This window comes from Callorhinus ursinus, unplaced genomic scaffold (assembly GCF_003265705.2).
Source record: "Callorhinus ursinus isolate GAN/ISIS: 27379988/994484 unplaced genomic scaffold, GSC_fseal_2.0 scaffold21, whole genome shotgun sequence".
Taxonomy (NCBI): Eukaryota; Metazoa; Chordata; class Mammalia; order Carnivora; family Otariidae; genus Callorhinus; species Callorhinus ursinus.
Genome location: NW_027397083.1, coordinates 27,302,330 through 27,328,946, shown reverse-complemented (window position 1 = coordinate 27,328,946; position 26,617 = coordinate 27,302,330). Strand labels below are relative to the sequence as shown.

Here is a 26,617-nt window from a genome sequence, read left to right as displayed (position 1 = left end):
AGAAACTTCTTATCAGTGACATAGCACGCAAGTATTTTTTCTGGGTATCTCACACGTCAGGCTTGAAAGGAGCAATTGCTTTGATGCCAAGAGATCTTATCATGGGCTTTATTAGGAAGATAATTTAGTGCTGCTGTCATTGAATAATAAATTCCTAAGGCTGTGGATAGAAACAAAGTTTGGCAGAAGGGGAGGCTTATTTCTCTGCTGTTTAAAGACTAGTTAATAATCATGGAATTATTTCTTTTGTGCATTTCTTTGGTACATATGTACTTGTTTTCAGTTTATTGATATAAGAAAATGTGATTTCTACTTTAATTCATGAATCCCCTGAATTTTATTTGAAGGACAAAATTAATTTTGTTATTTATTTGTCAGAGAAAAATATTTTTTAATTAATTAATTTATTTAAGAGAGAGAGCACAGTGAGCGAGAGAGAACACAAGTGGGGGAGGGAAGGGGCAGAGGGAGAGAGAGAAACAGGCTCCCCGGTGAGCAGGGAACCTGATGTGGGGCTAGATCCCAGGATCCCGTGTTCCTGACCTGAGCCGAAGGCAGACGCTTAACCGACTGAGCCACCCAGGCACCCCCAATATTATTTTTTTTAATTTGGTGCTGTACAGACTTTTTACCCTTGTTATTAGAATAGTTTCTTCCTGAATCACTCTTCTGTCACCTCTCTTAATACTTACTCTCCTGGTTTTCTTCTTGCTTTGGTGGCCCCAGCTTCTCAGCCGTTTATTATCAGCCTCCTTCCCTTCTACACATCCCTCAGATTCTGGTACTCATCTTGGGGGTACCATCTAGGGAGAGATGACCTCATGAGCTCCCGTAACTTACATTTCCATTCATATGATCATCATCCCAAATTTATATCTTGAACCCAGATCATCTCTTAAATTTCAGTCCTGTTTATTCTGCTGCTTATTGGATATTTTTACCCATTTGTCCCATAAGCACTGAACTCTTTTGTTCCTCTTGACTCTGCCCTTATTTATTCTCTAATGTAAGGGTTAATACCAAGATCTGCCTTGCTGCTGAAGCTAAAAACTTGTCCATGACTCTTCCCTCTTCATTACCTCCACAGCCAGCCAATCCTGTGAGTTCTTCCTCCTCAATATCCCTTGAACAATGTGGGAGTTAGGGGCATCACCTGCCCCACCTCCTATGTGGTCAAAAATCTATAACTTTTAACTCCCCCCAAAACTTAACTACTAATAGCCTACTGTTGACTAGGAGCCTTACCAATAACATAAACAGCTGATTAACACATTTTGTCTGTTACATGTATTATATACTGTATTCTTACAATAAAGTAAGCTAGAGAAAAAATGTTATTAAAATCATAAGAGAAAATACATTTATAGTACTGTACTGTATTTATTTAAAAAAAAAAATCCATGTGTAAATGGACCCGTGTTGTTCAAGGGTCAGCTGTTTATATCTCCCCCTTTCCATTCCCACAGCCTTTGCTCTACTGCAGATCATGCGGGTTATTACAACTATCTCTTGTTTAGTCTTTGTCTTAATCTTGCATCTTCCCATTCATTCTCCACATTGTACTCCATCTGGCTTTTCCAAAACCAAAATCTGATCAGGTTGTTACCCTATGTAAAATTGTTCACAGGCTTGTCATTATTCTTAGAATAAAATCCGGTTTACGAACATGGTTTATCCAGCCATGTTTTCTTTGCTCCCTGCTTACCTTTATAGTCTTATATCTCACTCTCTTAAATTGGAGTGTATATTAATTGTGACCCCATATGCACACTGCTCACTCTGCCTAAAAACTCCCTCCCCACTCCTGATTTATGTGGTCTTCAATTCTCATATAATACCCGCACCCTTGGGGCACCTGGGTCGCTCAGTCATTCAGCGTCTGCCTTCGGCTCAGGTCATGATCCCCGAGTCCTGGGATCAGGCCCCGCATTGGGCTTCCTGCTCTGCGGGAGGCCTGCTTCTCCCTCTCCCACTCCCCCTGCTTGTGTTCCCTCTCTCGCTGTGTCTCTCTCTGTCAAATAAATAAATAAAATCTTATAAAAAAAAAAATACCCACACCCCTGCTATAGCCAAATCTGAATTAGCTATTTTTGCTGTGAGCTCCCTCAGTACCTTATACCTCCCCTTTATTAGTATTTATTACATCACCAATAATTGCCCCTTTTTAAATGATTTGTCTCTTTCTGCATGTTTCAGAGTAATGTATAAAGATTTAGTATCTTTTTAAAGTTAGCATATTGTAAGTTTAACAAATATGTTCATTTCTGGTTTATTCAATTATGCTCTCTTGCTTTAATTATTGTAATAACCCATCATTGAAATCCTTATTTTAATCTTGCCATCACTGTAATGGAAATCTTTTTTTTAAAGAGGCTACTAGAGGGCGCCTGGGTGGCTCAGTTGGTTAAGCGACTGCCTTCGGCTCAGGTCATGGTCCTGGAGTCCCGGGATCGAGTTCCACATCGGGCTCCCTGCTTAGCAGGGAGTCTGCTTCTCCCTCTGACCCTCTTCCCTCTTGTGCTCTCTGTCTCTCATTCTCTCCCTCTCAAATAAAAAAATAAAATCTTTAAAAAAAAAAAAAAAAGGCTACTAGATAGAACTTGGTTACTTTCCCTGACCTATACCTCCATTAATCCCCCGCTACTAGTAATCAGTTGCTAGTAATTCATACTGATGATTTTGGGATTTATATTTAGCCTTTAAATAAGTATATTTTGCCACAAACGGAGATAATGATAAATTGTTGAGTATTTTATCTGTTACAGTCTACCCTGATATTTGCACTATCAGCCTTGTGGCAGTAAGTGATATGAATAAACATGCTGACAGAATTGCTTTTTGGGATAATGTTTATGGCTTCAACATGTCCTGTATGAAGAAAGCAGTTATTCCAGAAGCTGTTGTGGAAGTTTTAGATCCGAAGACTCTTATTTCAGATGCTTGTAGTATTAAGGTAGGTGTTTTTTTACCAGTTTTATTTTAACAGAATTGCCATTTTTACTAGTTTTCATTTATGAGTTCAGTATTTGAAATTAACATATTGATATTATATATGGTCTTTCAAAACAGTGATTATTCTTCCTATATTAACCAGTCTAATGTACCTTGAGGTTACAGTATTTACCAGTTGACAATATCATCCTTTGGAATCACTTCTCTGTACATCGCAGTTCCTTATACTGAGGGGTTTTGAAGGCGAAGAGTCCTTCTATATTATCATTTCTGCTTCATCACCACCTCCCTGGCCTTGTTATAGTTTCTCATTTACAGCCAGATTATTCATTCATATCATATATTCTACACAGTTTAACATCTCACATTCAAATTTCTTCCACCTTTTCAAATTAAGTAATTACAGTAAATTTGCCTATGAAACTAAAGCCCTACTCTGTTCACATTTTTCAGTTAATTCCTTTTGTGTTTTAAAATCTTATTGTTGGGGTGCCTGGGTGGCTCAGTTGTTAAGCATCTGCCTTCCGCTCAGCTCATGATCCCAGGGTCCTGGGATTGAGCCCCACATTAGGCTCCCTGCTGCGGGGGGGAAGCCTGCTTCTCCCTCCCCCACTCCCCTGCTTATGTTCCCTCTCTCGCTGTGTCTCTCTCTGTCAAATAAATAAATAAAATCTTTTAAAAATAAATGAATAAAATCTTATTGTTCACCATGCCAATCTCTAGTTTTATTGTGAATTTTGCTGGGTCATATTTACATAGGTTAAATAATAACTTTGCAGTGAAAAGTCATTGCTTTTCTTAAAAAGTCCTTAATTTCGGGGCACCTGGGTGGCTCAGTCCGTTAAGCGGCTGCCTTCAGCTCAGGTCATGATCCTGGGGTCTTGGGATCGGGCCCCACATCGGCTCCCTGCTCAGCGGAGAGCCTGCTTCTCCCTCTCCCTCTGCCTGCCACTCTGCCTACTAGTGCTCTCTCTCTCTTGTCAAATAAATAAATAAAATCTTCAAAAAAAAAAAGTCCTTAATTTGTCTGTTTTAATAGATAAATTTAGTTTGTTCAGTTTTAGGTTCAGAACATTGCTTTTTGTAGTCACACTTTCATAGCATCAGTAATTGTTCTCTGCATAAAATGGATATTCAATAAATATTTAATTTTCTTAATAGATAAAAAATTTTTAAAGTTGGCATAGAATAATAAACTTAAAAACTTTCTCAACAAGAGCAAGCTGATTAAAATTGCATTTAGCTTCTAAGAAAAAACTATAGCCTGGTTAATGATTATAGTACTGTTGAGGGCTCTGGTACACTGATAGTAAGAGATTTATTTGTATTCTTTGATTATGGGTAGGAGTGTACAATCAACTCAGCCTCAAGGCTGTGAAAAAAGAGGAGGGTACTGGGGGAAGGGGCTCATTTTTCTCTCTAGTGCTCTTTGTTTAATGCCAAAAACTGCTGTGAAGAAATAGTTGAAGTAGAAAATTTTAGACTGATAATGAAGGTATTTAAAATGTACACATACCCTTTCTCTTTTTTTTAAACATTAATCAATGTTTATTTACCTGTTTGTTTAGGTAAATATATTTTGTTCCACGTTCCACAATCCTCTACAAATAGAAGGCAACCACACTATAACTTCTTTAAAATTTTCTCAAGCTATTTAAAAGAGGCTCAGTTATATAGTCCTGTGAATTGTGTATGCTATGTCATAATCTACTCATGGCAAGTCAGGCCTTCATGGCCTCCCTCTTGTCCCACTGCCATGGCCTGTCCCCATCTGCTCTCCATAGTGAAGTGAAGAAGGACTTGAACCAAGGCAGAACAGGAAAATAAGGCTCTTTGGCCATTGTTTTCCTGAGTTAAATCTTCTTCCTTGGTTTGGCTCTTTGATTTTATCCGTTACAGCTTTTCCTAATATCTAACAAACTTTTCTTCAAATGCAATTACCAAAAAGGAATCCTAAAACACCTTATCCTTTTCATTAGCCTATGTTTTCAAGTTGGCATTTCCTATAAAAATGTTGACTCTTACCATGCATAATTTATAGCAAATGTGTACCACTGGTAGTATACAAAATGATTTTAGTTGGAGAACAAGAAAAGAATTTTATTTGAAAATATTTTAGTGTATCTTAGAAAAACTTTAGCACATCAGAGCCATGATTTGATATATAGTGTTCTTACAAGAAGTCTAAGTAAAAAAATGCTAATTTGGTTTATACAAAAATTAACTAAATGATAGTGCTAGTAGCCTTTAAATTTGAAAACAACTCCAGAAGTGAGGTTTGAATGATTAAACTTTGCAAAACATTGGTTTACTGCATAAAAAAGGATATTTATCTGTTTGGTTTTGGTTTTGTTTTCACTGTTTTTACTAAATTCTTCCTTCCACTCTTTTTTAATGGGTAGCAAATAGATTGCCATACAACATCTGTCTCAGCTTTGGAATTTTCTTCAAATTTTACCCTGCAAATTACAAAGACATCCATGTGCACGGTAAGCTGTTTCATCTCTTTTCACAAATCTCACTAGCAGTGCAGTTGATTGGCAGGCTAATGAATTAATTACCAGACTTGTGATAAATGAAAAAGACTATTGCCCTCGACAGTCTGTCTTTGCCTTTGTTAGGCTATTGAACGGATCTGTTTTGATAGGTCAGTAGACTTCAAAAAAGTTAGTTTAGTTGAGAGGAGAAAGTAGTAGGACACCATGTTTGCACAATGATTTTTCTTTATAGAGTCTTCCTTATTGCCTCTCATGTAACTAACTGAGAGCACTCATCTTTATCTTCATAGACAAGTTCATGTCCTACACCTCCTAATAGCTCTTAACACTCAATGTAGATGGGAGTAAAATATGTTTATTTGGTATAATATTTTATATTCCTGTATAAAATATAATAAATGATGATATACCTTTCTTTAAAGAAGCATCCTGGTGTAATGGGCATTAGAAAAGTTAGTCTGGATTCACATTTGGTTCTGCCACTCACTAGCTTGTTACTTTGCTCAAGTTACCTAGGTAATCTGTACCTCAGACTAATCAACTGTTTTAAGAAAAATGGTAATAATTTCTATCTTGTAGACTAGTTACACAGATTAATGAATTAATATATGTGGAAGCACCTACAAAGTAGCCAGAAATGTTAGGTTATTAAAATATTTTAATTTTTTTCTTTCTCAAATAATTTCTAAATGTATATTAATACTAAGATAATATTTTTTACGAGGAGACTCAGAATGTTAATAAAATGTGGGCCTGTACTTAAGAAAGTATGAATTTACATAGGTGGTATTGATATAAATATTTATATTATTTAAAAAATTAATTGTATAGTTTTTGAAATACTAATTATACCTTAAAAATTAAAATTTTACCTAAAACTGTATGGTCAGTAACTGTGTGAAACACATTATAGTCATGTTGACTTTGACTCTTGAACGTGATTTTTTAAAAGATAGACATACAAAAGATTTTATGGCTTCTTAAAAATTGTTTCTGTTCATTTTGATCCAATAATTATTTTCTATCCAAGTGAGTTTAACAGTGTGCTTTGATGTTTTGAGGAATTCTTTTCACTGAAATTGGTTTTACAGTTTTTAAAAGGTAAATATCTAGATCCCAGATTTATGATTTCGGGGCACCCATTATATTTAACTGATAAAAACAAAATTTCATTTTTCCCATTCATTTCTCCCAGATTTTCCAGTTTTCCTTTATATTAACTGAAATGATTTGGTCAATTGAAATTACAGACTAAAGGTTTTAACTCTTAGATTTGCTCTGTGTTTGATGTTAGTAATCCTTGAGAATTAAAAAAGACCTCTTGATTAATGACAGTTGATCGATCTATAAAGGAATTCTTAGATAGAAATTGCCGTATTACCAGTATTATTAAATAATAATATTTCAAATCTTCTTTCAGTGTCCTTCACATGAATCAAAGTAGAGCAAATGTAAAACTGTAGTGAAGACCTGAAAAACTGTTTTTAGTTGTGCATATTTTTTAGCCTTATGTAGACAGAGGGGTTTACTGAGTTTTTTTGAAATGTTCTTTATTTTTTGGGTTATTGGTCAGGGTTCTTAGTTTCAGACAACAAAGTCCAAATCAGCTTCTTAAAGCAAAAGGTGATTTACTGAAGAGTTAGGTAACATAATTCCAGACACATTGGGAGAGCTAAAGGAATAGACAAAATACTCTTAAACGGCATGTTAGAACTAGCCTGCTACAAAGCAGCCTGTACCACTGCAGCCCTTGTAAACCCTAGAGCCCTCGGTCCTTTCAGTAAATGGTAGGCCCCACTGACATCCCCAGATGAGCAGAACTCTTCACTACCATCCTGTTCCTATCCCCCCTGCCCAAGTCATGCTGTTCAGTTCTTCTGTACAGATCTTCATTCAGCACCTCTGGCTGCACATAGGTCAGGTTGTACACTAGCGATTAAAAAGTCTTAGGAAGTAGTTTTAGCTGCAGTAGTGTTATGCTACGAAAGAGTTTCACAATGCATATATAAAATTCTTTTCTATTCTTGTTATTTGACATAGAGAACAAGAAGCTTTATGTTGAAATAAATTATACTTCTTTAATGATCTTGGTTTTATTCTGTATATTTAAAAGAATAAAATAGAAATAAAAAAACTGGTAAAGTCTGTTTAACACAAAAATTATAATAGAAATTTTTGTATAAAAGAACAAATCAAATAGGTACTTGCTGCATTTGTTCCTGTACAGAGTTCCATAAGAGAAATGAATGAAAAAGAAACTGTTATATTACCTTATATCTGTAAAGAGCCTTTTAGATTTATATTTTTATTCCCAACATGCCTGAATGATTTTAATATAGAAGTCTGGAAATGAGGTAGGTCTGGGGTTTAGGTAGAAGGTGGCTGAAAGTTGAAGTGGACTTGTGTATGTCTGATCACTGCTGAAAAATGTACTTCTGTAACTCACCTTTGAGAGGAATGTATAGTTTCAAACCATATTTATTGGATGCACACCAGGTACTAAACATATAAATTTTAGTACTTATTCAATGTTAACCCTTCTGAAATCATTCTGTCAAATAATTTGTCAATATAAATTGTCTTGGTGATAATGTCTAAGTCATTGAACACTTGCATGCCAGACAATGTGCTAATCACTTTAAAATCATTATTTCATTTAGTCTTCTTACCTGCTTCATTTGAAGCAGGTACTAACATTCCCATTTTTGGGGGGGTGAAGAAAAATAAATCACTATGTCTTGTGAAATATCCTGACCCCCAAAAAAACTCTGGTGGGATTGTACAAACTATTAAAGGAAGATACAGAAACTTATGAATGAGATATTCAGGATGTGGAAGAAAGGAGGTAGCCTGTTGCATTTGAAACAGATCTGAAAAATCTAAAACATGTTGCATATGAAACAGGTCTGAATAATGTGATTCTCAGCCAATAGTCTAGCAATTTTTGGTAGGGAGAGAGAAAGAGATCAAAATGCACTCTTTCTCAGAGATAGGGGTGACAAATTTATATGATAAAATAAGTCACATATCCCATCCTCTTTGCTGCAGAGAGAAAGTAGATCTTCGAATTTTTTTTCCTTCACATTTTCAGAGTATATTTATTGTTATTTGGTCTTAGGAACTTTCTTTACTTCCAGCATGTTTACCCTAACGTGAGCCTGGCATGAGTAAGGTTTTGTGGCCTGTAATGCCTTTATTACAGTTTCATTATTTGTGAATCCCAACTATCCATCCATATCTACTCCCAACTATCTTTTGCTCTTTGAGGTGGTGCCAAGTCCTTACACTCTTCTGCTACCAACCATCTGGAGCTATTATGGAAGCCTAGTCTATGAGTCTACTTTTGAATAGATAGATTATTCGCCTGGTTACTTGGGAATAATCCACAACAAAGGTATTAAAAAGGATGAGTGCCTAATTGGAGCTTTGTTTCTCCATTATATTATAAGAAGAATTAGTGAAAATACTAAAAATAATTTTAAAAAAGCAATGCATGTCAAAGAGATGGAAAAAGTTACTTTGGGGAAAAAGAGGTATGGCTTCTTTAGATAGAGTAAAGAAAAAAGTATCTGCTTTTGTACTGCTGAGTACAAACCTTCAAATATATTAAATACTTTCTTCCTTGTGCTTAAAACTTGAATGCATAGCCAAAAAGTAAGATGGATGATTTCTCTGAGTAGTTAAGCCCATTTTAAATATATGCATAACCTTTTATTTCTAATGAGATTCTAAATTTGTAGCCTAATTAAAATATTAGAGGAAATTGGATTTTTCAAAGTAACAAGATGCTAAGAACATCCCCTTTGCATTTAATTTCAAAAGCATGTGTGCTGTAGACTGATAGTGTTTTTAGATGGCTTTCTCAAGTTTGTCAGAACCTTTAATAGAAAACATCTTTTCTTTGCAGTCTTCACCACCAACACACACCACAGAAGAAATTTGATAGCATTTTTAATGTGTTTTGCATTAATAAACTTTCTTATGTTTTGGGGAATTTAACAGGACATAATGATCATATATAAGTGTCTTGGATCTTGGTTAAAGCATAATTTTCCAGTGAATACTTGTAGCGCATACACAGCGATTTTCTGAGCATTTTTTAAGTATCATATGTTATTGACAGTTTAGGTCAAATTGTCTTTGCTTTTATGATGGGATATGAATTTAGTTAGCACCTGACTGTCTATCACAATAGCCTGCCTGACCTTGCAGTAAATGAGCAATAAAGTCCATTATTATATGGGAAGTTTATAAGTGTTCAAAAGCCAGTGGCTTAAAGCCATACAATTTAGAACTAATATGTTTTATTTTGTGAGTTCTAGTGTATTTTTAATGTCATTTATGTATTTGTGTATAATATTCTCCCTTTGTGTTCCAGCAGCATTTATATTGGCATCTGTCTGTATAAGCTCCTTAAAGATATAGGCAAGCAGATATATTAAATGACTCTTCATACTGCCTTTTGTATAACAAATGAGTTGTTTACCTTAAAAAGGAAAATATTTAATATGATTTTATCAGATTACATACATAAATCTGACATAAAGATTTTTATTTGATACCTTATCTCTTAGAGCAATCATTTTTGTATATTAATTTCAGCATTATATTTTCTTTTATTCTACATCTCTGTTAGCATGCACTGGAACAGTGACTGGTACAACAGTGTTCAGTTTGTATAAACTTTCCTTAATATATTTCTAAACCTCATTTAACAAAGAACAACATTTTTCCTAGGCATTTTTCTTTTACTACAGTTGCTAAATTAAAGATGAGCCACTGGAGTAAATAAAAACTAGCAGACTTTTTTTTATATTTGTATTTAAAAACCTCTTATAATAAAGTCTTTTGGATTTTATCAGAGTACATTAATATGAGTACAGAGGCCCTGAGAGGTTTTTAATTTTTTATCAAAACTTTTAAGATCATTAATATAAGAATTTATATTAACAGATATTTCAGTTTGTTAAACAAATTTTAAATACTGACTGTGTCCCAGGCTCTTGTCTGAAATCTGTGCACAAACACGCTCGTGCGCGCGCGCGCACACACACACACACACAACCTGTTCTCTGTCCTGAAAAGGCACTTATGTGAGAGGAGACAGGGACTAAGAAAATTTCAGTATCACTATAAAATTATGAGTCTAGATATATACACAGAGTGGTTTGGGAACAGGAGCACAAAAGAGATATTTTCTGGAGGAAAAATTGTAGTTTTAGGTAATTAAATTTTTTAGCCAAGATTCTATGAGGAAGAAAAAAACACTTTACCCCCCCCCCAAAAGATTTTATTTTAAATGAGGAAACCTGTTTCCAAGGATGAGAAGATTGAAGGAAAAGACTAAAGTCTAGTAGCCATTTAAGAAGTTCACTTTGGGATAATTTCTATTTACCTCTTTTTTAATTCACTAGTCTTTTCTTCATCTGTATTCTTTCTGCTGTTAAGATAGCTGCTAAATACTTTCATGTTAAATATCATGTTTTTCAATTCCATAATTTCTATTTTTATTTTTTGAGTTATCATTCTTTCATTTTTTTAACCAGTTTGGTCGATCTTTTTATCTAAATTTCTTAACATATTAATAATCACTCTTTTAAGGTCTATTTGCTACTTCCCTAAGCCAACTGTGATTCTACTTCTGTTATTTTTTTTTAAGTTTTATTTAAGTAATTTCTGCACCCAAAGTGGGGCTCAAACTCACAACCCCGAGACAAAGAGTTGTGCACTCCTCCGACTGAGCCTGCCAGGCACCCCTGTTGCTTTTTTTCTTTTAATTATGGGTCGCCTTTTCCTGTTTCTTCTCATATTTCATAATTTTATGTTTTGTGCTAGCCATTATTTGAAAGGATAATACAGAGTAAAATAGTGATATTTTCCCCTTGAAGGGCTTCCACTTAACTTCTGCCTGGGTTGGTAGGATTGAGGGGCTGATACCTTTTATCTAATCTGGAATTGAGCTTGGTCAGGGCTGGGTACCACGGGCCCAGGATCAGGGCACTCCCTCTCACCAATTTCCTAGGATGACAATCAAAATACAGCTGAGTTTAGGGAGAAAGACAAAGCACAGGATATTGGAAAATCTGATCATCGGTGGTTCTCTCAGTTACAGAGCAAGGAGTTGGCAGGGGGAGGAAAGGTCCTGATACGGATTTGGCATGGCTCATGATCTAGTTGAGAATTGGCAGACACAATGAGAGGGTGAGTTTCAAAGTGAAGAGTAAACAGTCTAGTTGAGCCTTCTCTTCTTAAGAGGGCATTAGCTCTCAGGATTAGTTGAAAGGTCTGTTGTTCATATAAACAGGTTTTCTTAAGGTGCCTGAAACAAACAACTTCATCTTCCTGGGCAAGTTTCTGGAATAGCAGAGAGTTGAATAGTAATGTCATGTTAATGTGACAGTGAACTGTGTGCTTGTAGATGATTTTGGCTTTGGGATCTAAGCATTGCAAGAAAACCTCTCTGCCTGCTTTGCAGCACAACCACCAGCCTCATCCGCCTTCTGGGTTTACTTGCTCTACCTGTCAGGCTTCTCCAGATTCTAGTGTACCATACTAGCTCAGACCTGCCCATTAAAAATTGACTGGGTTCTCCTTGTTCCAGCTAGGTTGCTGTGCCTGTGGCATTTTTGCTGCTTTTCCCACTAAGGGGCCCAGCTTTGGGTAAATGCCCTCAGGTATGAAAGCCACTGTTTCTCTCTGCTCAACTAAGGAGGGCTGGCTGGCTCATCCCTCTCTGGAAATAGTTTATCTAGACTTCTTTGCCTCCAAGATTCTTCGGTGGTTCTAATGAAAAATATGATTGTTTAGTTTAGCGAAGGTTTTTTTATTTTTGTTGTTATATCAGAGTAAGGATCTTTTGCAAACCTCTACATCCTAACTAGAAACAGAAGTGCCTGCATGCATTGTTTTTAAAAACCCAATCTGGAAAATCTGGGCTTATGTATTTAAGATTTTTGAAAGTTAGGAAAAGTAAATGAACATAAATTTAGTCCATGAACTAAAAAATAAATTGTGTGTTACCTCCCAGTTCTCATTTTGGTTTTCTTCCCTGTTTTTAAGGCTAATGCAAGTATTATTAAATGAAACTTTAAAATGTTTAAAATTCAAACTTTACTGATTCCTTACTCATAGTATTCTTTGTTTTTATTTTACTTTTTAATTAAGCTTTAATTTTTTCTAATAGCTTACCAAAAACTTCAAATGAGCCTATTTTCTTTGTAATTCTGTTCTTAAATCTTCTTGGAAAATCTCAGACAGTAGAAACCTGCTAATTCCAAACTCATTTCTTGGGTATTAAATCAGCTCTTAGTACTTTTAGGTGTAAATTGACCTAATTTTGACCTTGCAAAACTAATCAGCTAAAGAAACTAATTATTAAAACACATCTGTGCTGCTTAGAAATCGTAAGATTTGTTTTGAACTTGCATCATAGATTTTAGTGGGACATCTGGTATATATTTTAATAGGCTTCATTAAGTAAATTTTATGTGTTGGTGGGAGGACGTTTCTAATCATGTGATTCTACCTCTCCAGTCAGTTTTAGGTTTCTCCTTATATAAATGACCATATGATCTAGAGCATGGCCATAACTTTGTACTCTTCTCTGAAACCTGAACCTTTGTAGTTAGGCTTCAATGGTGGTGACAATATTTAAATCTCTTCAGTTATTCCCGGAAACTGTTTTTGAGTACCATTATGTGCTAAGAGCTGTAAGGCATTGGGAATATAATAACAAGCCAAAACAGTTCTTTTATTCACAAAGCATAAATGAGGGAGACAGATATTTAAATTCATTTTATGGTTACATGTGATAAAGACATTCTAGTTATATAAGAAAATGTCAATATTTTTTAGAGATGTAAACTGAAGTGTGTGTGGGAGAAATCACATATCAGGCATTTGCTTCAAAACAGTTCAGCAAAAAGAAGGGGACAGAGGAAGAAAAGACGAAGTAAATTTACCAAATAGTGGTAACTGTTGAATACAGGTGATAGGTACTCAGAGGTTTTATAATTGTGTGTATGCTTAAAATTTTTCATATGTCGATGTTCTTAAAGAGTAATACTAACCGGACAGCATTCTAAGAAATGCATAGGAGTGAAAAGGCAAAGGTACTCTGCTAAGTTGTTACCATACAACTGCTATAGCTACCAAAGCTGAACGCATGCTTATTCTATAGCTTAACTATTTCACTAAGTCTTTACACAACAGAAGTGTGTTCGTGTTTGCCAAAAGACATGTACACAGGTGTCCATTGCACCCTACTTCATTATAATCCCAAACTGGAAACAAGCTAAACATTTATCAGCAGTGAAATGGATAAATAAATGTAGTATATATATGGAGTAGTATATATCAATGAAAAAAGATGATCTTGAGTTTATACTACAACATGGATAAATTCTTCATGAACAGGAAAAAAAAAATCTGGAAAGTTTAAAAACATACCCTGGAGCACCTGGGTGGGTCAGCTGGTTAAGCACCCTACTCTTGATTTCAGCTGAGGTCATGATCTCTAGGTCCTGCAGTCAAGCCCCACATCAGGCACCGTGGTCAATGGGGACTCTGCTTGAGGATTCTATCTCCCTCTTCCCCTCCCCCCAACTTTTGCACATGCACGCGCGTGTGCACTATCTCTCTCTCTCTCTCTCTAAAATAAATAATAAATCTTTAAAAAAAATAAAGCATATTTTTTAATACAGCATGGCACTCTGTTACAAGCTGTCTACTTCATCTGGAGCCCAGCCAAAGAAATGATGATGTGTGCCATTGCCAGAAGAACTGGTTGAATTGAACTTAGTGAGGGATGGTTTAGACATTAGACTCTAATGTAAAACTTCACTAAGGGATTTTCCAGAGTAATTTTGATTACCTGATTTTTCCATTATATGATTAATTCTTTTTTTAATTTAATTTAATTTTATTATGTTAATCACCATACAGTACATCATTAGTTTTTGATGTAGTGTTCCATGATTCATTGTTTTCACATAACACCCAGTGCTCCATACAATACATGCCCTCCTTAGTACCCATCACCCATCCCCCCACCCCTCTCCCTTCTAAAGTCCTGTTTCTCAGAGTCCATAATCTCTCATGGTTCGTCTCCGCCTCCGATTAACCCCCCTTCATTTTTCCCTTCCTTCTCCTAATGTCCTCCATGCTATTCTTTATGTTCCACAAATAAGTGAAACCATATGATAATTGACTTTCTCTGCTTGATTTATTTCACTTAGCATAATCTCCTCCAGTCCCATCCATGTTGACGTAAAAGTTGGGTAGTCATCCTTTCTGACGGCTGAGTAATATTCCATTGTATATATAGACCACATCTTCTTTATCCATTCATCTGTTGGAGGGCATCTAGGCTCTTGCCACAGTTGGGCTGTTGCAGACATTGCTGCTATGAACACTGGGCTGCATATGGCCCTTCTTTTCACTACATCTGTATCTTTGGGGTAAATACCCAGTAGTGCAATTGCTGGGTCATAGGGTAGCTCTATTTTTAACTTTTTGAGGCACCTCCACACTGTTTTCCAAAGTGGCTGTACCACCTTGCACTCCCACCAACAGTGGAACAGGGTTCCCCTTTCTCCACAACCTCTCCAACATTTGGTGTTTCTTGCCTTGTCAGTTTTTGCCATTCCAGCTGGTGTAAGGTGGTATCTCAGTGTGGTTTTGATTTGAATTTCCCTGATGGCTAATGATGATGAACATTTTTTCATGTGTCAGCCATTTGTATGCCTTCTTTTGAGAAGTGTCTGTTCATGTCTTCTGCCCATTTTTTTACTTGATTATTTGTTTTTTGGGTGTTGAGTTTGAGAAATTCTTTATAGATCTTGGATATCAGCCCTTGTCTGTAGTGTCATCTGCAAATATCTTCTCCCATTCTGTGGGTTGCCTCTTTGTTTTGTTGACTGTTTCCTTTGCTGTGCAGAACCTTTTTATCTTGGTGAAGTCCCAAAAGTTCATTTTTGCTTTTGTTTCACTAGCCTTTGGAGACGTATCTTGAAAGACGTTGCTGTGGCCAATGTCAGAGAGGTTACTGCCTATGTTCTCCTCTAGGATTTTGATGGATTCCTGTCTCACATTGAGGTCTTTCATCCATTTTGAGTTTATCTTTGTGTATGGTGTTAGAGAATGGTCAAGTTTCATTCTTCTATATATAGCTGTCTAATTTTCCCAGCACTATTTATTGAAGAGACTGTCTTTTTTCCATTGAATATTTTTTCTGCTTTGTCGAAGATTATTTGACCATAGAGTTGAGGGTCCATATCTGGGCTCTCTATTCTGTTCCATTGGTCTGTATGTCTGTTTTTGTGCCAGTATCATGCAGTCTTGGTGATCACGGCTTTGTAACATAGCTTGAAATCAGGCAATGTGATGCCCCAGCTTTGTTTTTCAACATTTCCTTGGCGATTTGGGGTCTTTTCTGATTCCATACAAATTTTAGGATTGTTTGTTCCAGCACTTTGAAAATTTTCATTGGAATTTTGATCGGGATGGCGTTGAAGGTATAGATTGCTCTGGGCAGCATAGACATTTTAACAATGTTTTTTCTTCCAATCCATGAGCATGGAATGTTTTTCCATCTTTTTGTGTCTTCTTCAATTTCTTTCATGAATGTTCTGTAGTTCCTAGAATATAGATCCTTTATCTTTTTGGTTAGATTTATTCCGAGGTATCTTATGGTTTCTGGTGCTGTTGTAAATGGAATCGATTCTCTGATTTCTCTTTCTACAGTTGCATTTTTAGTGTATAAGAAAGCAACTGATTTCTGTGCATTGATTTTGTATCCTCCTCCATTACTGAATTGCTGTATGAATTCTAGTAATTTGGGGTGGAGTCTTTTTGGATTTTCCACATAAAGTATCATGTCATCTGCGAAGAGAGAGAGTTTGACTTCTTCTTTGCCAGTTTGAATACCTTTTATTTCTTTTTGTTGTCTGATTGCTGTTGCTAGGACTTCTAGTACTATATTGAACAATAGTGGCGAGAGTGGGCATCCTTGTCTTGTTCTTGATCTTAAGGGAAAGGCTCTCATCTTTTCCCCATTGAGGATGATATTCGCTGTGGGTTTTTCATAGATGGATTTTATGAAATTGAAGAATGTTCCCTCTATCCCTATACTCTGAAGAGTTTTAATCAGGAAAGGATGCTCTCTTTTGTCAAATGCTTTTTCTGCATCAATTGAGAGGACCGTATGGTTCTTCTCTCTCCTTTATTAATGTGTTCTGTCGCATTGATTGATTTGCGAATGTTGAACCACCCTTGCATCCCGGGGATAAATCCCACTTGGTCATGGTGGATGATCCTTTTAATGTATTGTTGGATCCTATTAGCTAGGATTTTGTTGAGAATTTTGGAGTCCATTCATCAGGGATATCGGTCTGAAATTCTCCTTTTTGTTGGGGTCTTTGCCTGGTTTGGGGATTAAGGTAATGCTGGCCTCATAGAATGAGTCTGGAAGCTTTCCTTCTGTTTCTATTTTTTGAAACAGCTTCAGGAGAATAGGTATTATTTCTTCTTTGAATGTTGGTAGAATTCCCCAGGGAATCCATCAGGCCCTGGACTCTTGTTTTTTGGGAGGTTTTTGATCAATGCTTCAATCTCTTTACTGGTTATTGGCCTATTTAGGTTGTCAGTTTCTTCCTGTTTCAGTCCTGGTAGTCTATAGGTTTCCAGGGAAGGCATCCATTTCTTCCAGGTTGCTTAATTTATTGGCATATAGTTGTTGATAGTAACTTCTAATAATTGTTTCTATTTCCTTGGTGTTAGTCGTGATCTGTCCCCTTTCATTCATAATTTTATTAATTTGGGTCCTTTCTCTGTTCTTTGGGATAAGTCTGGCCAGTGGTTTATCGATCTTATTAATTCTTTTGAAGAACCAGCTTCTAGTTTCATTGATCTGATCTACTGTGTTTCTGGTTTCTAAGTAATTGATCTCTGCTCTAATCTTAATTATTTCTCTTCTAATGTGTGGCTTAGGCATCGTTTGTTGCTTTTTCTTTAGTTCTTTAAGGTGTAAAGTTAGTTGGTGAATTTGGGATTTTTCTTTTTTTTTGAGTGAGGCTTGGATGGCTACGTATTTCCCCCTTAGGACCACCTTTGCAGTATCCCACGGGTTTTGGACTGATGTGTTTTTGTTCTCATTGGTTTCCATGAATTGTTTAAGTTCTTCTTTGATTTCCTGGTTGACCCAAACATTCTTGAGCAGAGTGGCCTTTAGCTTCCAAGTATTTTAATTTCTTCCAAATTTTTTCTTGTGATTGAGTTCCAGTTTTAAAGCATTATGGTCTAAGAATATGCAGGGAATAATCTCTGTCTTTTGGTATCAGTTGAGACCTGATTTGTGACCTAGTATGTGGTCTGTTCTGGAGAAAGTTCCATGTGTGCTTGAGAAGAATGAGTCTGTTGTTTTAGGGTGGAATGTTCTGTATATATCTGTGAGGTCCATCTGGTCCAATGTGTCATTCAAAGCTCTTGTTTCTTTGTTGATTTTCTGCTTAGATGATCTGTCCATTGCTGAGAGTGGAGTATTGAGATCTCCTACAATTAACGTATTATTATCAATATGACTCTTTATTTTGGTTAACAGTTGGCTTATGTAGTTGACTGCTCCCATGTTGGGGGCATAGATATTCACAGTTGTTAGATCTTCTTGTTGGATAGACCATTTAAGAATGATAGTGTCCTTCTATGTCTCTAAACTACAGTCTTTAGCTTAAAATCTAATTTGTCTGACATAAGAATTGCTACCCCAGCTTTCTTTTGAGGTCCGTTGGCATGGAAGATGGATCTCCATCCCTTCACTTTCAGTCTGGATGTATCTTTAGGTTCAGAATGAGTCTCTTGTAGACAGCATATGGATGGGTCCTGTCTTTTTATCCTGTCTGCAACCCTTTGCCGTTTTATGGGAGCATTTAGGCCATTCACGTTGAGAGTGATTATTGAAAGATATGAATTTATTGTCATCATGTTGCCTGTGAAGTCCTTGTTTCTATAGATTGTCTCTATAAATTTCTGTTCTATATCACTCTTGGGGTCTTTCTCCTTTTATAGAACCCCCCTTAATATTTCTTGCAGGGCCGTCTAAGTAGTTACATATTCTTTCAGTTTCACCGGTCTTGGAAGCTCTGCATCTCTCCATCCATTCTAAATGATAGCCTTGCCAGATAAAGTATTCTTGGCTGCATTCCAGGTTGCTTAATTTATGAGTATTCTTCTCATTTAGTACCCTGAATATGTCTTGCCAGCCCTTTCTGGCTTGCCAGGTCTCTGTGGATAAGTCTGATGTTATTCTGATGTTCCTCCCTCTTCCCCCTAACTGCCCTTATGATGGTTTCCTTGGTTCTAAGGTTTGCGAGTTTTACGATTACGTGCCGGGGCGTTGGTCTCTTTTCCTTGATCTTGGGAGGGCTCTTCTCTTCCTCTAGGACACAAATGTTTGTTTCATTCCCCAGATTAGCAAAGTTCTCAGCTACGATTTGCTCACATATATCTTCTAGTCCTCTCTCTCTCTCTCTCTCCACCCGCTCCGGGATCCCAGTAAGTCTGACATTGGAATGTTTCATGGCATCTATGTAACTAATTCTTTACATAATATATGTGACTCTACTGTAAAAGGAAGCTTTGTCTCATATTCAGAGGGATTCTATCTAGTCTGATATTTTTTATATTTTGATTAAAGCCCAGGTGTATCTGATGCATTACCTACAAAATCTTAGATATTTCCATCTGACCCCCCCGCAATCTTTCGTTTTTCCCAACCACAGAGTCTAGCCTTCTGAGCTAAGCCCCAGAGGATTTTTTTTTTTAAAGGTTTTATTTATTCATCTGACAGAAACAGAGACAGCGAGAGCAGGAACACAAGCAGGAGTGGGAGAGGGAGAAGCAGGCTTCCCGCCGAGCAGGGAGCCCGATGTGGGGCTCGATCCCAGGACCCTGGGATCATGACCTGAGCCGGAGGCAGACGCTTAACGACTGAGCCACCCAGGCGCCCAAGCCCCAGAGGATTTTAGCCTTTTTAAAATCTAGATTTCTTCAACTAATTTTCTGTGGTTAGTTGCCTTCCTATCTATTTTTGTACTTTTGCCTTGGAAACATACCATTAAGAAAAGTTTAATTTTTAAAAAAAGATATGTTTCCCACTTCCTATTAACTTTGAGGTATGTGTTCATTGATTAGAGTAGTGGGATGAATCACCTGCAATATTAAACCATTATTTAAACATGCTCAGAGAGAATGCAGAAGTCCACAAAATGAGAAACTCTGAAGGTGAGTAAAATAACGTGTCCTTAGAGTGAATAGAGATTCCTGTGCTTGATCCTCCTTTGAAAGCCATGCTGTAAATAATGCCCCTGAATCTGCATTTTTAATAGTCCGTTAACAGTGATTTTAAAGCCTCCAGTTGAGTTATATTATAAAAGGATTTGAGCATCATATTGTCTAAAATATAATTTGAGTGGAGTGTTGAAATTCTGCTATATTACAATCATAATGTAATTCTAGATAGGAATAGGGTCTTGCTTGAAATCATCAATGCCAAGGGTCAGAATAAATTTGAGAGAAATAATCACACTCAGGCAGGACTGAAATACTTATCTCAAGCACAGCAATAAGCATAAAAATGGTTTCTTTATCAAATAATCAATAATAGTGAACTCAGATTAGACGTGTCAGGGGAGTTCCTCCTTATACTTATCTCAGAGGCTGCCAATTAGCATTATTAGGTTGTGATAATAAATGAGTTTGACCAGGTATTTTCCTCTTTGATTCAGGCAGTTATCCCCAGAATAATGACCTATAAGGAAGTAATCTCAGTTTAAGATTTCCTTTGACTTATGTTGTGGCAGAAGCTGTCGTGAATATTGGCATTCAGAAATTCTGAACATTCAAAACACCTAATGTTTCCAGCCATCTGATGTATATATGTATGTATTCACAGGAAGGATCGGTCTTTATTGGGAAATGAGTCAAGAATTGGAAAAATAAATTTTGTTACAAATACCATATGGCTCAGAACATATTAGTTACCAAAATCAGTCCCCCCATCTTTCTCTTTTCTAGAAGACTGAATGAGAAAAGGGCCAATCTTTGAAATGGTAGGGAGTTTTCTAAAAATGATTAAAATCAAAGAGGAAAATTTAAATAGTATTAATGTAACACTGTGATTAAAAGCTTCAGCTTTAGGGGCGCCGGGGTGACTCAGTTGAACATCTGACTCGATCTCAGCTCAGGTCTTGAACGCAGGGTCGTGAGTTTGGGTCCTGTATTGGGCTCCTTGCTGGGTGTGGATCCTCCTTTAAAAAAAAAAAAAAAAAAAGCTTCAGCTTTAGACCCAATGAACTGAGTTTACTAGTATGACTTTAGAAAGAGGTATTTAACTTCTCTGAATTTCAGATTTTTCATCTGGAAAGCGGAAATCATAACACCAATACCTACCTCCAAGTTATTATTTTGAGTGTGATAAATGAGATAATGCACACAAGCACTTACCCCTATGCCTGGCACATAGAAAGTCTCCATAAAATAATCCATTTAATATTTCATTCATTTTCCTGTCTTGTTGCATTTTTAAAGAAAGGGTTATTTGTTTAGTTTTATTTTTAACTTATCCATTTGGTTGTGGAGATTTTAGATTGTGAGTATTGATACGTGGAATTTACTTCTTCCATCAAAATTGAATAAGTGTAACTGATGTGGCTGTACATACCACTTCAAAGACTAGGGTTTTGTTGTTTTAAGATTTTATTTATTTCTTTGAGATAGAGAATAAATGGTGGGGAAGGGGCAGAAAGAGAGAGAGAGAGAGAGAGAGAAGCAGACTCCCTGCTGAGCAGAAAGCCCGATGCGGGGCTCAATCCCAGGACCCAGAGATCATGACCTGAGCCAAAGGCAGACACTTACCGACTGAGCCACCCAGGTGCTCTCAAAGACTAGTTTCTTTGCAGGCAAAGGTAATGCAATGAAAACTCTTTAATCTGTCCATATACCTGACTATCTGATATACTGGAGAAATGAGACCTTTTTTCAAAATGTTTCATTTATGCAAATCAGCTTCTCAAAGCAAAATCACTTCTTTTCTACCTACAGTTTTGCAAACAGTCACATTTTAAATTTCTAGATCACAAAGACAGTGACATAACTATTACAGAACGCCCTTAGCTTTAACAAGTAATATGTCCTGACTGTCCTGAAAGATTGCACCATAGCATTCCATCTGATTTCTTACTCTTTTCTCCTCATCCTTTCATTCGGCATCCAACCCCATGGATATAGGATGGGCCAGAGTCAGTCCTGGGCCCCCAACAATGTAAGTGATCGTCTTACCCAGCAGTGTGCAGAGAAGGCAGTCAAAAAAACACTGAAATTACAAATATAAAGCCAGAATTTATGACAACTGTATAATTACCTTCTTTGAAAAATTGCAGCCTCTAAAGGACAAACATAAATGAATGCTACCAGGTATTTAGTTCTCACTTCAGATGTTGGATACTTTTTTAGTAGGACTCAGATGGGGAGGTGGAAACCATCCTTTTCCTCACTTTTTTTTTTTAAGATTTATTTATTTATTTGAGAGAGAGAGAGATGCACATGAGCAGGGGTGAGGGGGGAGGCAGAGGGAGAGGGAGAGAGAGAATCTCAAGCAGACTCCCCACCAAGTGCAGAGCCTGATGCGTGGCTGGATCCCAGAACCCTGAGATAGTAACCTGAGCTAAAATCAAAAGTCAGTTCCTTAACCTACTGAGCCACCCAGGCTCCCCTACCTCACTTTTCAAAAGAGAAACTACCCTGTTCATTTCTGGAAAGTAAAGTGCACCACATCTTCTACCTGCCCTCTTTTTCCTGTCTGTCAGAGTTTCTTTCAGTGTTCCATTTCTTAATTTATACTCCCAAAGGCCTGTAAAAACAAGTAGCATTTGGTAGAACTTGATCACCTAGTCACAAAAATGGGTTTTAAGAGTTTTCAGTTTTAAACCTCTTCAGTCATCATGAAACTGGTATCTTTTTTGTTCTGCACTGATTTTTAAATTCAGTATATCTGTTTTGTTCTTAAAATTTACAATGTTTACTTACCATTGATAGTATTTTCTGCCATTTAAGGAACTAGGAATGGGCCATAGAGCCTTTAGGTGGGTAGTTTTTAGGGAACATTGAAAAGCAGCATGAAAAATGGAATATAAGGAAACAATAAACATTGATATAAAACAGTGAGAAACTGATGATATGTCAGGAAGCAGGTAGGAGATAGAAATCTAGAGAAGTGGGAGCCTGGGTGGCTCAGTTGGTTAAGCGACTGCCTTCGGCTCAGGTCATGATCCTGGAGTCCCGGGATCGAGTCCCACATCGGGCTCCCTGCTCGGCAGGGAGTCTGCTTCTCCCTCTGACCCTCTGCCCTCTCGTGCTCTCTACCTCTCTCATTCTCTCTCTCTCAAATAAATAAATAAATAAATCTTAAAAAAAAAAAATCTAGAGAAGCAGTGGGCTGCAGATTTTTTAGTGGCAAGCACATGCACACAAAAATACTTTTCAAGACAATTTTCACTTAAGCAGCATGTATTGAATAGTACTGTGTGTACTAGGATGCTAGTTCTGGCTTCTGTGTTAGGTACTGTGAGTACAATACAATATAATCTCTGACTCCCAGGACCTTAATTTAGGAGAAGAGGCCAACATATAAATAGATAATTGTAATATGGTATTCTATAAGAGAATTTAATAAGAGAAGCATATAAAAGATATACCCTTGGCCTGGCACACTCTTATTTTCTTGTCCTCAATAATCCTACTTATATTTAAGATTTTACCTTAGGCATGGCTTCTTCCAGAAAGCCTTCCTAATACCGTATGCACTAGATTAATGGAGAGCAAGTAATTGTTGTTGGTGTAGACTTCAGGGAATGTTTCCCTAAAGTAGTTGACATCAAATAGCAATTTTGAATTTAAAAAATAAGTTATAAGAGAAGTAAAGCATCATGATTTTCTTTTCCCAAAGGCTGGTAGGAGTTGAGCATATTATATCACTTGATTATTCATTTATTGGTTCTCAATTAGCAAATCTTTCTTAATTGTCTATAGTCCCTGCATTTCCTGGGCTCTTTCATGCCTTTGTAACTGCACAGTTGTCTTCACTGTTTAGGTGGAGTGTCCAGGTGTTGTGCTTGGGCAGTGAGGATACGGAGGAGAGCACAGACGTCGTGAGACTGCCCTTAAGGGCCTTTTGGGCTCTGTAATTAAACCAAAAGCACTATGAGCATGCAAAGTGTTATTACAGGGAGTGGCGAAGCATCTATTCTGTGGGATTAGGGAAGACTGCCCAGAGGAAGTAACATTTAAACAGACACATAGTAAACGAGGAGAAGCTAGTTTAGGAAATGGGGGAGTGTTACAGGCAGGGAGCCTTAAGTAGGAAGAAAAAATGCAGTAATAAATCTGTCTCCTATAATGGTGGACTACATAAAATGGAGTGACCCTTTTGCTGAGAACAACTACAAAAGCTAAAGAAAATATAAAATACTATCTGTTTGAAGATAATCAGAGAGATAAATTAGTAAAGCATTATCAAGCTAAAACTCAGAAAAGAAGAAAATACAAAGAAATGAGACTGACATTTGGGACTGTTTTTGCCCTAAAGGCATTTACCAGCTCAGAAGTAGCAGCTAAAAGATTTGTGTAGCCCTTTGATAGCCTCACATGGATAGGAATACAAAAATCGGGCCTTTGTGATTCCCCAGTGCTTTGCATTGTGACCATGAAAGACTGCACCCAAGAATAGGGTAAAATTACAGATAAATAAACCCTTGCATGGACTGCAGCCTAGCTTCAAATCATCTGGGTGGCCCAGGAAATTCTCAAACCCCATTATTAGATTAAGATGATCTTCATGTTTGCTAGCACCCCCAGATTCCTTGCACAAAGATTCTTTCCAGAAGCTCATTCTCATTGGTCTTAAATTATTTCTACAGTTTTTCAAATATAATGTTCAGATCATAATCAAAGGTAATCAGTCACACAAGGACACAAGACAACATAAATCAATAACCAGTTGAAATAGTAAGCAATAAAAACAGAGCTCCAGGTGCTCCAGGTTTTAGATATGTCAGATACGGACTTTAAAAATAACTCTGTGGGGCACCTGGCTCGCTCATTTGTTAGCACATTTGACTCTTAATCTCATTCGTGAGTTCAAGCCTGATGTTAGGCATGGAGCCTACTTAAAAAAGTTAGAAATAAAAATAACTATGCATACTAAGTTGAAGGACAAAAGAAATTGTAAATTTCAAGCCAAAATTGAAAACATTTAAAAAGAATTATAGCAGATTTGAAAAGGAGTCAGATATTCTGAAACTTAACTAAAATGAGTTTAACAGCAGAGCTTTTTTTTTTTTTAAAGATTTTATTTATCCATTTAAGAGAGAGAGAGTGAGAGAGCCGAAGAGGGGGTAGGGTCAGAGGGAGAAGCAGACTCCCCGCTGAGCAGGGAGCCCGATGTGGGACTCGATCCTGGGACTCCGGGATCATGACCTGAGCCGAAGGCAGTCGCTTAACCAGCTGAGCCACCCAGGTGCCCTAACAGCAGATCTTAACACAATGGGCACTCTGATTTTAGGTCAGAAGGAGATATCCAGGGTTGCCTGGTTGGCTCAGTCATTAAGTATCTGCCTTTGGCTCAGGTCATGATCCCAGGGTCCTGGGATCGAGCCCCACATTGGGCTCCTTGCTTAGCAGGAAGCCTGCTTCTCCCTCTCCCACTCCCTCTGCTTGTGTTCCTATCTTGCTGTCTCTTTCTGTCAAATAAATAAATAAAATCTTAAAAAAAAAAATGAAATATCCAGTAGGAAGCATGGAGGGATACAAGATGAAGGTATGGGAAGGGCAAGAGATAGAGAGGCTAGAAGTAAAGTCCTAATACATCTTTAAATGGGAGTACCAAAGGAAAGGAGGTGAGAATATTTCAAAACAGTATTTGAAGAGTATTGGGCTGAGGATTTTCCAAAACAGATGAAAGACAATGAGCTACAACTCAAGAAGCACAACATAACCTAAATAAGATTCTTTTTTTATTTTGTTTTTATTCACATATAATCACAATAGTGTTACATTAGTTTCAGATGTACCATATAATGATTCAGCAATTCTATACATTACTCAGTGCTCATCAAGATAAGTGTGCTCTTAATCCCTTTTATTTCACCCATACCCCCATTCACCTCCCCTCTTACAATCACCAGTTTATTCTCTGTATTTAGGAGCCTGGATTTTTTTTTTGGTCTCTTTTTTTCTTTGTTTGTTTTGTTTCTTAAAGTCCACATATGAGTGAAGTCATACAGTATTTGTCTTTCTCTGACTGACTTGTTTCATTTAACGTTATGCCCTCTGGGTCCAACCATACTGTTGCAGATGGCAAGATTTCATTCCTTTTTATGGCTGAGCAATATTATACACCACCTCTTCTTTACCCATCCATCCACAGTGGGCACTCAGGTGCTTTCTTATGTTGGCTATTGTAGATAATGCTGCAGTGAACATAGGGGTGCATATATCTTTTCAACCAGCAGTAATCACATTTCAAATTAGTGTTTTTATATTCTTTGGGTAAATTACCCAGTAGTGGAATTAGTGGATAATATGGTAGTTCTATTTAATTTTTTGAGAAACCTCCATTCTGTTTTCCACAGCGACTGCATCAGTTTGCATTCTCACCAACAGTGCATGAGGGTTCCTTTTTCTCCACATCTCGCCAATACTTGTTTCTTGTGGTTTTTATTTTAGCCGTTCTGATAGCTGTAAAGTGATATCTCATTATGGTTTTAATTTGCTTTTCCCTGATGATTAGTGATGTTGCATATCTTTTTGTATGTTTGTTGGCCATCTGTATGTCATCTTTGGAAGAATGTCTATTCGAGTCCTCTGCCCATTTTTAATCCGATTATCTGGATTTTTTGGCATTCAGTTGCATAAGTTCTTTATATATTTTGGATATTAAGCACTTATCAGATATATCATTTGTAAATATCTTCTCCCATTCAACAGGTTGTCTTTTTGTTTTGCTGATGGTTTCCTTCACTGTGCAAAAGCTTTTTATTTTGTGTAGTCCCAATAGTTTAATTTTGCTTTTGTTTTGCTTGCCAGAGGAGAGAGAGCAACAAAAATGTTTCTATGGC

The 26,617-nt window shown here is 36.9% G+C and overlaps 1 protein-coding gene across 6 annotated transcripts in view; it reads left to right on the top strand.

The window, feature by feature from the left end:
* Positions 1-26,617, top strand: part of PRMT3 (protein arginine methyltransferase 3) — a 141,755-nt gene that overhangs the window by 78,974 nt on the left and 36,164 nt on the right. For all 6 annotated transcript variants that reach the window (XR_012381862.1, XM_073904852.1, XM_025878546.2 and 3 more), the window contains 2 exons: positions 2,766-2,953; positions 5,355-5,441. Coding sequence is in view for 5 of the 6 variants with exons in the window: in XM_073904852.1 (XP_073760953.1) it covers positions 2,766-2,953; positions 5,355-5,441 (275 nt within the window). In the remaining variant the exon portion in view is untranslated. The remainder of the gene's footprint in view (positions 1-2,765; positions 2,954-5,354; positions 5,442-26,617) is intronic.